The 11,062-nt window shown below is 41.7% G+C and overlaps 1 protein-coding gene across 1 annotated transcript; it reads right to left on the bottom strand.

Annotated features, from left to right (window-relative positions):
• Positions 1 to 581: 581 nt before the first annotated feature.
• On the bottom strand, positions 582 to 3,200 carry LOC123134021 (uncharacterized). The gene is made up of 3 exons (XM_044553381.1): positions 2,895 to 3,200; positions 1,464 to 2,350; positions 582 to 875 (listed from the first exon to the last, which is right to left on the bottom strand). Coding segments are annotated over exons 1-2 (876 nt in total). The 5' UTR covers positions 2,897 to 3,200; the 3' UTR covers positions 582 to 875; positions 1,464 to 1,476.
• Positions 3,201 to 11,062: the final 7,862 nt, after the last annotated feature.

The following is an 11,062-nucleotide window of genomic DNA, read 5'->3' as shown; positions in this document are numbered from 1 at the left end:
TTGAGGGGGGGTGTTAGATGTGTATAGCCCTTTTCGGTTTATCCCCATTGTATAAGGGGTCTCTTGCACTTTACCACACACCTGTATATGTATTGGCCTTTGGCTCTCCTGAGAATACAGTTGCTCATTCATAACACTAACGACATCTTGGGCTTGCTCGGTGCAGATTCAAGAAGGCCAACCAGGGGTGTGAGAAGCACAAGAAGAGGTATTAGTAAAGAGGAAGAAGTCACGACAAAAAATGAGAGAAATGTGAGAATAAAAAGTGTGTGAGGGGAACTCAGGTTTTGGTTTACATTTGTATATGCACTATAATGGATCTAGAAAGTATGAATGGTTAATGCCTCAGTAGTGCACTATGCATCTTTGGCAGTTTATGCGCTATTGTTATGTTTGTCATCCAACAATTTAATGGTGTGCTATGTACTGAAGTATGCATTCTTAATCCAGGTGTGGTTGCTCACGAGAAGTTCACAAAAAAATGAAATCACAAAATAACAAAACCGAATTTTGATTCGTGGGAACCAATCAGGAAGTTCAGTGAGTAAAATAAAACAAATTCAGACTTGAGCAGGCACAAATCTGGAAGTTCGGCGATTAAGATACAAGAAATGCAGACTCAATAGAAAAGCAAAATGGTCAGACCAATAGTTTGATTGGAATAATAAATTCTGAACTGATTACAAACCAATCCATCCATTTGAATTTACAATGACAATCATTTTTTCATGCCAGTGTTAATTCAAGAGCCAAAGAACTATTCCAGCCACTCCGAAAATCACACCAAAATCTTGAACTCATTAGTTTCACATGCAAAAAAAGACTACTCATCAGTTGAGTACAGCTTGATCATTGTGAGCGTCTAGCATCCAGTCCTGCAATTTAAACATACAACAAATTTATTAAGAATTTACTAGGTGCAAAGAAGAATAAATAAGATTGCAATGTTGGTAAAATATCACAGCTTGCAAAAGCTTTTCTGGTGTGTTGTGCATGTAATTAGCCATTAAGATTAGATCAGAAGGGCTATTCAGAAACATTATAGCAGCAATAAACAGGAAAAACCAGAGCATGTCTTCCTGACTAAGAAAAAGAAATGAAATAAAAGGAGCCACGGAATTGAAAAGAGAAGAGGCAAAAGAGCAGTACACAAGTTACTAGCAGAACTGCTGTAGTACAAGTGCAGCTATACTGCACACTATGATTTATGTATCTTTTGCTTACTTTGTTTTGTAAAGTTTTCGCAGAAATTAAAATTGAAACCAAAAGTTTATTTTGGAAGATTGCATCACAGACTATTGACTATTTGCATGTCAAAATGAAGGAGATTAGCATATATATCAGAGAGGATCATCCAAAAAACGTGGAATAGTGCCAACTGTGACAAATACATACTATTAAAAAGTGAATCCAATGAACACCTGAGTAATATAACCTAAATCAAATCAAAATTAACTGTATACCTGAGTGTGTACTCTACTGACGCCTAGCAGGTACAACGTATTTGCCGCTTCCCTTCCCATCCTCTGTTTTGGCCAAACCAGCATCCCTTTTCTGTTCATCATGACCCAATCTCAGCTTGGAAGGAGAAGATTCCTTGTCAATGATCTTGGGAGGGTATTTGGTATCCATCACATAAAAGCACCTCAGATCATCAAAGAACACACGGCCAATTCCTCCCCCTCCAAATGAACAACCATGAGAGTTGAGGAAGGGCGTGTAGATAGACCCCGATTCATCATGTTTGGCGTGGCCAATCAGAAGAATCATGTGCTTCTCGAAACCCTCAGCTAGGCGCCTTTTGCCATTTCTCCACACATACTGTGGTGAGCAGGAATAAATCTCATCAGGTCCAAGTCCATCGAAATCAGGGCCGCAGATCATTCCCGCCATCACGGCCTTGCCAGTGTCAAGCAAACACTTCACCTCATCGAAGCTTGGCTTATGACCGAGATAAGTGCATTTATCCACTGCTACTTTCCTTTTGCCTTCCCATCTTGAACTCTCGCCATCTGCTCCTACCTCAGTCATGAGATATGCTGCTGCAGCTGGCCTATCCAGACGATCCTTGTCCTTACGGAGGAAATTCCAGTCCCACCGTTGGCCGCCATTCATGACCACGAACTCTCGAGCCACTGATTCAGGATCCAGCAAGATATCACACTGAATCTTCGGGTTCTGGTACTTGTCGGCAAATGACCGATGTATCACCAGCTGCCCTCCCTTGGTGAAGCTAAAGAACACACAGGTGGGGAAACGCCCTTGCTGCATAGGCCTTGGCAGAATGTAACGGCCCTTGTAAAGTCGATTCTCCCATGAAACTTCCACCGAGGCACCAATCTTCGTATACCTGCAATGGCCGAAATTGCAACGTTATGATGATCTTGTACTTCATTCTACCAAACATTTTGTCCCCAAGATAATATGCAGGCATATGGAGAACAAGATGGCAAAACGAATGAAAAGGTTCAGTCTTTATCCACAACAATAGCTTGTTACTGAAACTAGAAATCTCTGCATTCCAAAGTACAGAAAGAAAGAAATGTGCAGAACTGAAAGCTTCGTTTTTTAGGTCAGTCCCTGAATCAAAATCAAAGGATAGATGCTATCATTGCCTCTACATGCTTCTCCTCGGGTGCATCGCCCAACAAATCGACCCTGACTCGACAAACAACTGTGGAAAATGTTGGATTGACACAATCCCTGCTCAAACGACCCATGGCACGAAGGTGGGATCTACACGGGGCAGGAGCAGAAGCAAATCTAGCATGGGGTTTCCTATTACTTTCATCATACACTTAAACGGGGACGCATCCAGCCCGCTTCCCCCAAATTCTCCCCCCAAAACCCCAAGAACCCAAAACCCCAAAACCCTTGAACCCGCGGTTACTTACATTATAGCCGGTGCAGAGAGAGGTAGAGTCTGAGCCGAAGACTGGTGACAGAGAGGAGGAAGTCCGAGTGGGAAGGAGGGACGGCGAGCAGCCTTCAACTTCGCACCGGCGAGCTCGTTGAGGGAAGTTGGCTACGAAACAGGGAAGGGGCTTCAGAGAGGCGAGCCGAAGGCCCAACTAGCGAAGGGGCTTCAACTGGTATGGCGATGCCGAAGGCCGCTGCAAGGCCATGTCCCGCCGGCGAGCTCTCCGGACGAAACTGGTGTCGCGACTTCACTAAATTATTTTGATTTGAAGTCCAGGGTTGGGGGAAGAGGGTGGGGGGAGATGATATGGTGTTTGCGTGCGGTGCGGCCGAGGCAGAGAGTGCCTTCGCGCTTGCGTTGGCGAGGTTGGTTTGACTGGTCATCACTGCCCTGCCAGGTGGCGAAAAGCGCAGGCGAGGTTGTGGTAGAAGATTTTTTTTTAAACTTATGATACACTTTATATTCAACCAAATCAAATAATAGTTACATCACTAACAAGTTCAGCTAGGATAATCTGCGGAGGATCATCCTCCCAAGAAATTACAGAATTAGAATCATAGAAACTCCGCGAGCTTGTGTGCCACATTGTTTCCTTCCCTTGGACAGTAAGAGTACAAGACTGAACCAATACTTTGAGCTAAATGAAAACACTCGTTCAGAGTAGCAGAATAAGGACTCAGGATATCAACTTCCCCCTTGCATGCCTGGATAATGTCAAGACAATCAGATTCGAAGATTACATTTGAGCATCCCCACTGGTCCGCTAGCTCCATACAATTCTTCAACGCCAAAGCTTCCGCTGCAGTGGCATCAAGCACACGCGTAAAGAGAGTTGTTGACCCAGTAAGAGCCTCACCCGAGTGGTTTCGAAGAACCGCCGCCGTGGCCCCGCTTCCATCTTCCATGAAGCATGCGCCCACGTTCTCTTTATAAATTTTTTGAGTAGGTTTAGACCATTTAACATCAGGAACGCTAGCCGCACTCCTGGAGCCAGTATAATTGGCCGTTATCGCATGTATGGTCAATGTTGTTTTGGAAGGAATGGCCAAACCTTCACCCTTCACAGCTTCCTTCTCTGCCACCAGATGTACCAAGCTCCAACCAAGATAGACTCTTGGAAGCCGAGATGTTGCAGTGTGGTTGAATTACACCTTTTATCTGTGAGGAAATTCTCAAGCACAACACTACCAGATCGGTCCGAAACAATGGCTTTGGCTATTGTTTCCTGAAGACCCAAAGCTTTTCACACTTCTTTAGCTCGAACACATGTAAACATGAGGTGTCGCAAGTCTTCAGCTCGCCTCTTACAAACATGACATTGTCCAGATACCGGTATACGATGATTCGCAAGGACTAACATACCTGCTATCATCCCATGTAAAGCCTTACAACCAAAGATCTTTATTTTACTAGGAACTTGAAGCTTCCAGTGAATCTCACAAACCGGGTTAGACTTTGATGTTCCAACCTCATCTCTTCTGATTCTCACACCTAATTGGTGTTCCCACACAATATAATACGCAGACCGGACAGAAAAGTTAATTACACCTCGGGTACATAGACTTGCGCGTTAATAACAGATCCATACAGAAAGAAAAATAACCCATAAAAGTCATACATTAACTTTGATGCGGTAACATTTAGATACAAAACCGTCCAAAACGTGCCAACTGGGCTGGCACGTGGGAAGAAGGCACACGTCTAGTCTATGCAGTTTTGTACATTCCTCTCTAAGTGGTGATGTAATATGTAGATGTGGTCCTTGCGACCAGATAAGTACAAGAAGGTTCGACCCGGTGCTCACAAACCCTCCTTAACCTCTAGCCTTCTTTCTCGACGCTGCCTCGACGCCTTCGCCTTCTTTGCCTTGACACAGTCGCCTTCTGTGCTGCCGGTTTGGACGCCGCCACCGTCCATCGATGCGGCATGGAGCCGCTCCTACGAGGGTTTGGGGAGTTCCCTCCTGACTATGGTACGCGTTCGATCGACCTCTTCTCGCACTGGGTTGCCCATTTTTTTAGAATGAAGACGCCAGATGCGTCCAGCTTTAACTTAATAAAGCCCACAACAGGCAACGTAGCATGACAGAAGACTTGTACCAACACCAAAAGGCAGACCGGCCCTAGCTAAGATGAGAACACTGAAGTTCAGGCGGTAGTTTAAAACGAGCCAATATTCAGATTACAATGCAAAGCCCGTACAGAGCGCGCAGGCTCGTCAGCCGCAAAAGGGACCACGTCCTAGACCGTGGTCGAAGGCTCCCTAGCCGTCACGTACACTTGCAACATACGTTCTTGGGCAGTCTTGATCATCTCAGCATCCCTGCGCCTCTCCAACGGACTCCACTGCTGCACGAAGAGGTTGCATTTGTAGATAATATCAGCCGGATGTGACGAAAAACATCCCTCAATGGTAAACCCATTTCTTGTTAGTCAAAAAGCCCAGAGTAGTGCCCTAACACAACTCCACAAAACCCGCTTAGCAGGTCCCTGGATCATATCTAATAACTGAGTTAGCTCAACAGAAGATTGCGGATCCCATTGGACACCCACCGCGGACTGCACTGCACTCCAAGCAAACCTAGCCAGCGGGCAGCGGAAGAACACATGATTGGTGTCCTCAGGCGCCTGCTATGTCTTGAGCTTGCGTTGGTTTTCCTTGAAGAGGAAAGGGTGATGCAGCAATAGTAGCGTAAGTATTTCCCTCAGTTTTTGAGAACCAAGGTATCAATCCAGTACGAGGCTCCTCAAAAGTCCCACACACCTACACAAACAAACAAAGAACTCGCAACCAACGCAATAAAGGGGTTGTCAATCCCTTCACGGCCACTTGTGAAAGTGAGATCTGATAGAGATAGTATGATAAGATAAATATATTTTTGGTATTTTATGATATAGATTGAAAAAGTAAAGATGCAAATAAAAGTAGATTGAAAGCTTATATGATAAAAGATAGACCCGGGGGCCATAGGTTTCACTAGTGGCTTCTCTCAAGATAGCATAAGTATTACGGTGAGTGAACAAATTACTGTCGAGCAACTGATAGAAAAGCGAATAATTATGAGATTATCTAGGCATGATCATGTATATAGGCATCACGTCCGTGACAAGTAGACCGACTCCTGCCTGTATCTACTACTATTACTCCACACATCGACCGCTATCCAGCATGCATCTAGAGTATTAAGTTCATAAGAATAGAGTAACCCATTAAGAAAGATGACATGATGTAGAGGGATAAACTCATGCAATATGATATAAACCCCATCTTTTTATCCTCGATGGCAACAATACAATACATGCCTTGCTGCCTCTGCTGTCACTGGGAAAGGACACCGCAAGATTGAACCCAAAGCTAAGCACTTCTCCCATTGCAAGAAAGATCAATCTAGTAGGCCAAACCAAACTGATAATTCGAAGAGACTTGCAAAGATAATTTAATCACACATAAAAGAATTAAGAGGAGATTCAAATATTTCTCATAGATAAACTTGATCATAAACCCACAATTCATCGGATCTCGACAAACACACTGCAAAAAGTGTTACATCGAATAGATCTCCAAGAAGATCGAGGAGAACATGGTATTGAGATCCAAAAAGAGAGAAGAAGCCATCTAGCTAATAACTATGGACCCGAAGGTTTGTGGTAAACTACTCACAACTCATCGGAGGGGCTATGGTGTTGATGTAGAAGCCCTCCATGGTCGATTCCCCCTCCGGCGGAGCGCCGACGAAGGCTCCAAGATGGGATCTCGCGGATACAGAAGGTTACGGCGGTGGAATTATGTTTTCGTTGGCTCCCTTGATGTTCTCGGGATACGTGAGTATATATAGGAGGAAGAAGTAGGTCGGTGGCCGCCCGAGGGGCCCACGAGATAGGGGGCGTGCCCTGTAGGGGTGGGTGCGCCCTCCACCCTCGTGGCCGCCATGACTGCTTCTTGACTTGCACTCCAAGTCCTCTGGATCACGTTCGTTCCAAAAATCACGCTCCCGAAGGTTTCATTCCGTTTGGACTCCGTTTGATATTCCTTTTCTTCAAAATACTGAAATAGGCAAAAAAACAGCAATGCGGGCTGGGCCTCCGGTTAGTAGGTTAGTACCAAAAATGATATAAATGTGTAAAGTAAAGCCCATAAACATCCAAACGGGCAATATAATAGCATGGAATAATAAAAATTATAGATACGTTGGAGACGTATCAAGCATCCCCAAGCTTAATTCCTGCTGGTCCTCGAGTAGGTAAATGATAAAAACAAAATTTTTGATGTGGAATGCAGCCTAGCATATTTCTCAATGTAATTTTCTTTATTGTGGCATGAATGTTCAGATCCAAATGATTCAAAATAAAAGTCCATAATGACATAAGAAATATTAATACTTCAAGCATACTAATCAAAGCAATCATGTCTTCTCAAAATAACATGGCTAAAGGAAGTTCATCCCTACAAAATCATATAGTTAGGCTATGCTTCATTTCCGTCACACAAAAATGCTCCGAAATTATACACCCCCGATGACAAGCCAAGCAATTGTTTCGTACTTAAATAATCTCAAACTTTTTCAACTTTCACGCAATACATGAGCGTGAGCGATGGATATAGCACTATGGGGTGGAATAGAATATGATGATGGGGATTGTGTGGAGAAGACAAAAAAGGAGAAAGTCTCACATTGACGAGGATAATCAACGGGCTATGGAGATGCCCATCAATTGAGGTCAACATGAGGAGTAGGGATTGCCATGCAACGGATGCACTAGAGCTATAAATGTATGAAAGCTCAACAAAAGAAAACTAGTGGGTGTGCATCCAACTTGCTTGCTCACGAAGACCTAGGGCATTTTGAGGAAGCCCATCGTAGGAATATACAAGCCAAGTTCTATAATGAAAAATTCCCACTAGTATATGAAAGTGACAACATATGAGACTCTCTATATGAAGAACATGGTGCTACTTTGAAGCACAAGTGTGGAAAAGAGATAGTAACATTTCCCCCTTTTATTTATTTTCTTTTTTCTCTTTTTTTGGGCCTTTCTTTTAATATTTTGGCCTTTCTTTTTTTTCTTTTTTTCTTTGGCCTTTCTTTTTTTGGCCTTTCTTTTTTTTTTTCTTTTTGGGGACAATGCTCTAATAATGATGATCATCACACTTTTACTGATTTACAACTCATGAATTACAACTCAAAACTAGAACAAGATATGACTCTATATGAATGCCTCCGACGGTGTACCGGGATGGGCAATGAATCAAGAGTGACATGTATGAAAAATTATGCAAAGTGGCCTTGCCACAAATACGATGTCAACTACATGATCATGCAATGGCAATATGACAATAGTAATGCGTGTCATGATGATAAACGAAATGGTGGAAAGTTGCATGGCAATATATCTCGGAATGGCTATGGAAATGCCATAATAGGTAGGTATGGTGGCTGTTTTGAGGAAGATATAAGGAGTTTTATGTGTGATAGAGCATATCATATCACGGGGTTTGGATGCACCGGCAAAGTTTGCACCAACTCTCAAGGTGAGAAAGGGCAATGCACGGTACCGAAGAGGCTAGCAATGATGGAAAGGTAAAAGTGCGTATAATCTATGGACTCAACATTAGTCAAAAGAACTCATATACTTATTGGAAAACTCTACAAGTCATCAAAAACCAAGCACTACGTGCATGCTCCTAGAGGGATAGATTGGTAGGAAAAGACCATCGCTCGTCCCCGACCGCCACTCATAAGGATGCACAATCCAAGGACACCTCATGTTTCAAATTTGTTACACAACTTTAACCATACGTGCATGCTACGGGACTTGCTAACTTCAACACAAGCATTCTTTAAACTCATACACCCAACTAGCATGACTTTAATATCACTACCTCCATATCTCAAAACAATTATCAAGTATCAAATTGGTCATAGCATCTAATTCACTTCCTATGATAGTTTTTATTATACCCAACTTGGATGCCCACCATTCTAGGACCAATTTTATAACCATAGCAAATACCATGCTGTTCTAAGAGACTCTCAAAATAATATAAGTGAAGCATGAGAGACTAGCAATTTCTACAAAATTAAGCCACCGCCGTGCTCTAAAAGATATAAGTGAAGTACTAGAGCAAAAACTATCTAGCTCAAAAGATATAAGTGAAGCATATAGAGTATTCTAATAAATTCCAATCAAGTGGGCTTCTTCCAAAAGGTGTGTACATCAAGGATGATTGTGTAAAACTAAAAAGCAAAGACTAATATCATACAAGACACTCCAAGCAAAACACATATCATGTGGCGAATAAAAATATAGCTCCAAGTAAAGTTACCGATAAACGAAGACGAAAGAGGGGATGCCTTCCGGCGGCATCCTCAAGCTTAGGATTTTGGCTATTCTTGAATATCTTGGGGTGCCTTGGGCATCCCCAAGCTTAGGCTCTTGTCACTCCTTATTCCATAGTCCATCAAATCTTTACCCAAAACTTGAAAACTTCACAACACAAAACTCAACAGGAAATCTCATAAGCTCCATAGTGAAAGAAAGCAAAACCACCACATAAGGTACTGTAATGAACTCATTCTTTATTTATATTGGTGTTAAACCTACTGTATTTCAAGTTCTCTATGGGTCATACCACTTAATACTAGCCATAGATGCATCAAAATAAGCAAACAACACACGAAAAACAGAATCTGTCAAAAACAGAACAGTCTGTAGCAATCTGTAACCCACGAATACTTATGGGACTATAAAAATCCCACCAAAATAGGAAGTCCTGGGAAATTTGTCTATTGATCTACATAAAAAATAATCAATGCAAAAGCACGTTTCTGTGAATTAACAAAACTAATTTCGTGCGTGCAAAGTTTCTGTTTTTCAGCAGAATCAAATTAACTATCACCATAGGTTATCCTATAGGTTCTACTTGGCACAAACACTAATTAAAACATAAAAACACATCTAAACAGAAGGTAGATGCAAAATTTATTACTAAACAGAAACAAAAACAAAAAACACAAATAAAAAAAATTGGGTTGCCTCCCAACTAGCGCTATCGTTTAACGCCGCTAGCTAGGCATAAAAGCGAGGATAGATCTAAGTAGTGGCATCTGTGGCACTCAATTCATAAGTAGCTCGCATGATAGATTCATAAGGAAATTTAATTTTCTTTCTTGTAAAGTGCTCCATGCCTTTCCTTAATGGAAATTGAAATCTAATATTCCCTTCCTTCATATCAATAATCGCGCCGATCGTTCTAAGGAAAGGTCTACCAAGAATACTAGGGCAAGAAAGATTGCAATCTATATCAAGAACGATAAAATCTACGGGCACCACATTTATATTTGCAACAATGAGAACATCATTGATCCTTACCATTGCTTTTTAATGGTGGAATCCGCAAGGTGCAAATTTAAAGAGCAATCATCAAGATCATGGAAACCTAGAATATCACATAAAGTTTTCAGAATCGTGGAAACTCTAGCACCCAAATCACACAAAGCATAACACTCATGATCTTTAATTTTAATCTTTATAGTAGGTTCCCACTCATCATTAAGTTTTCCAGGTATAGAAACTTCCAAATTAAGTTTTTTATCAAAAGATTGCATCAAGGCATCAACAATATGTTTGGTAAAAGCTTTATTTTGACTATAAGCATGAGGAGAATTCACAATGGATTGCAACAAGGAAATACAACCTTCTAAAGAAAAATTATCATAATCAAATTCCTTGAAATCCAAGATAGTGGGTTCAATGCTATTTAAAGTCTTGACCTCTCCAATCCCACTTTTACCAAATTTAGCATCAAGATCAAAAAACTCCGAATTATTGGGACGCCTTTTAACTAAAGTTGACTCATCTCCAGTCCCATCATTATTAAGATTCATATTGCAAAACAAAGATCTAATAGGGGACACATCAATAAGTTTAAGATCTTCATCATTATTTTCATTGAAACTAGAAGAACACACTTTTATAAAGCAATCTTTCTTCGCACGCAATCTGGCGGTTCTTTCCTTGCACTCATCAATGGAAATTATCATTGCTTTGAGAGACTCATTGATATCATGCTTAGGAGGAGTATATCTTAGTTTCAAAGAATCAACATCAAGCGAAAGTCTATCAACGTTCCTGGCCAAATCAT

This window comes from Triticum aestivum, chromosome 6B (assembly GCF_018294505.1).
Source record: "Triticum aestivum cultivar Chinese Spring chromosome 6B, IWGSC CS RefSeq v2.1, whole genome shotgun sequence".
NCBI lineage: Eukaryota > Viridiplantae > Streptophyta > Magnoliopsida > Poales > Poaceae > Triticum > Triticum aestivum.
The sequence above is the reverse complement of the archived record's forward strand: the minus strand, read 5'-3'. Positions and strand labels throughout refer to the sequence as shown.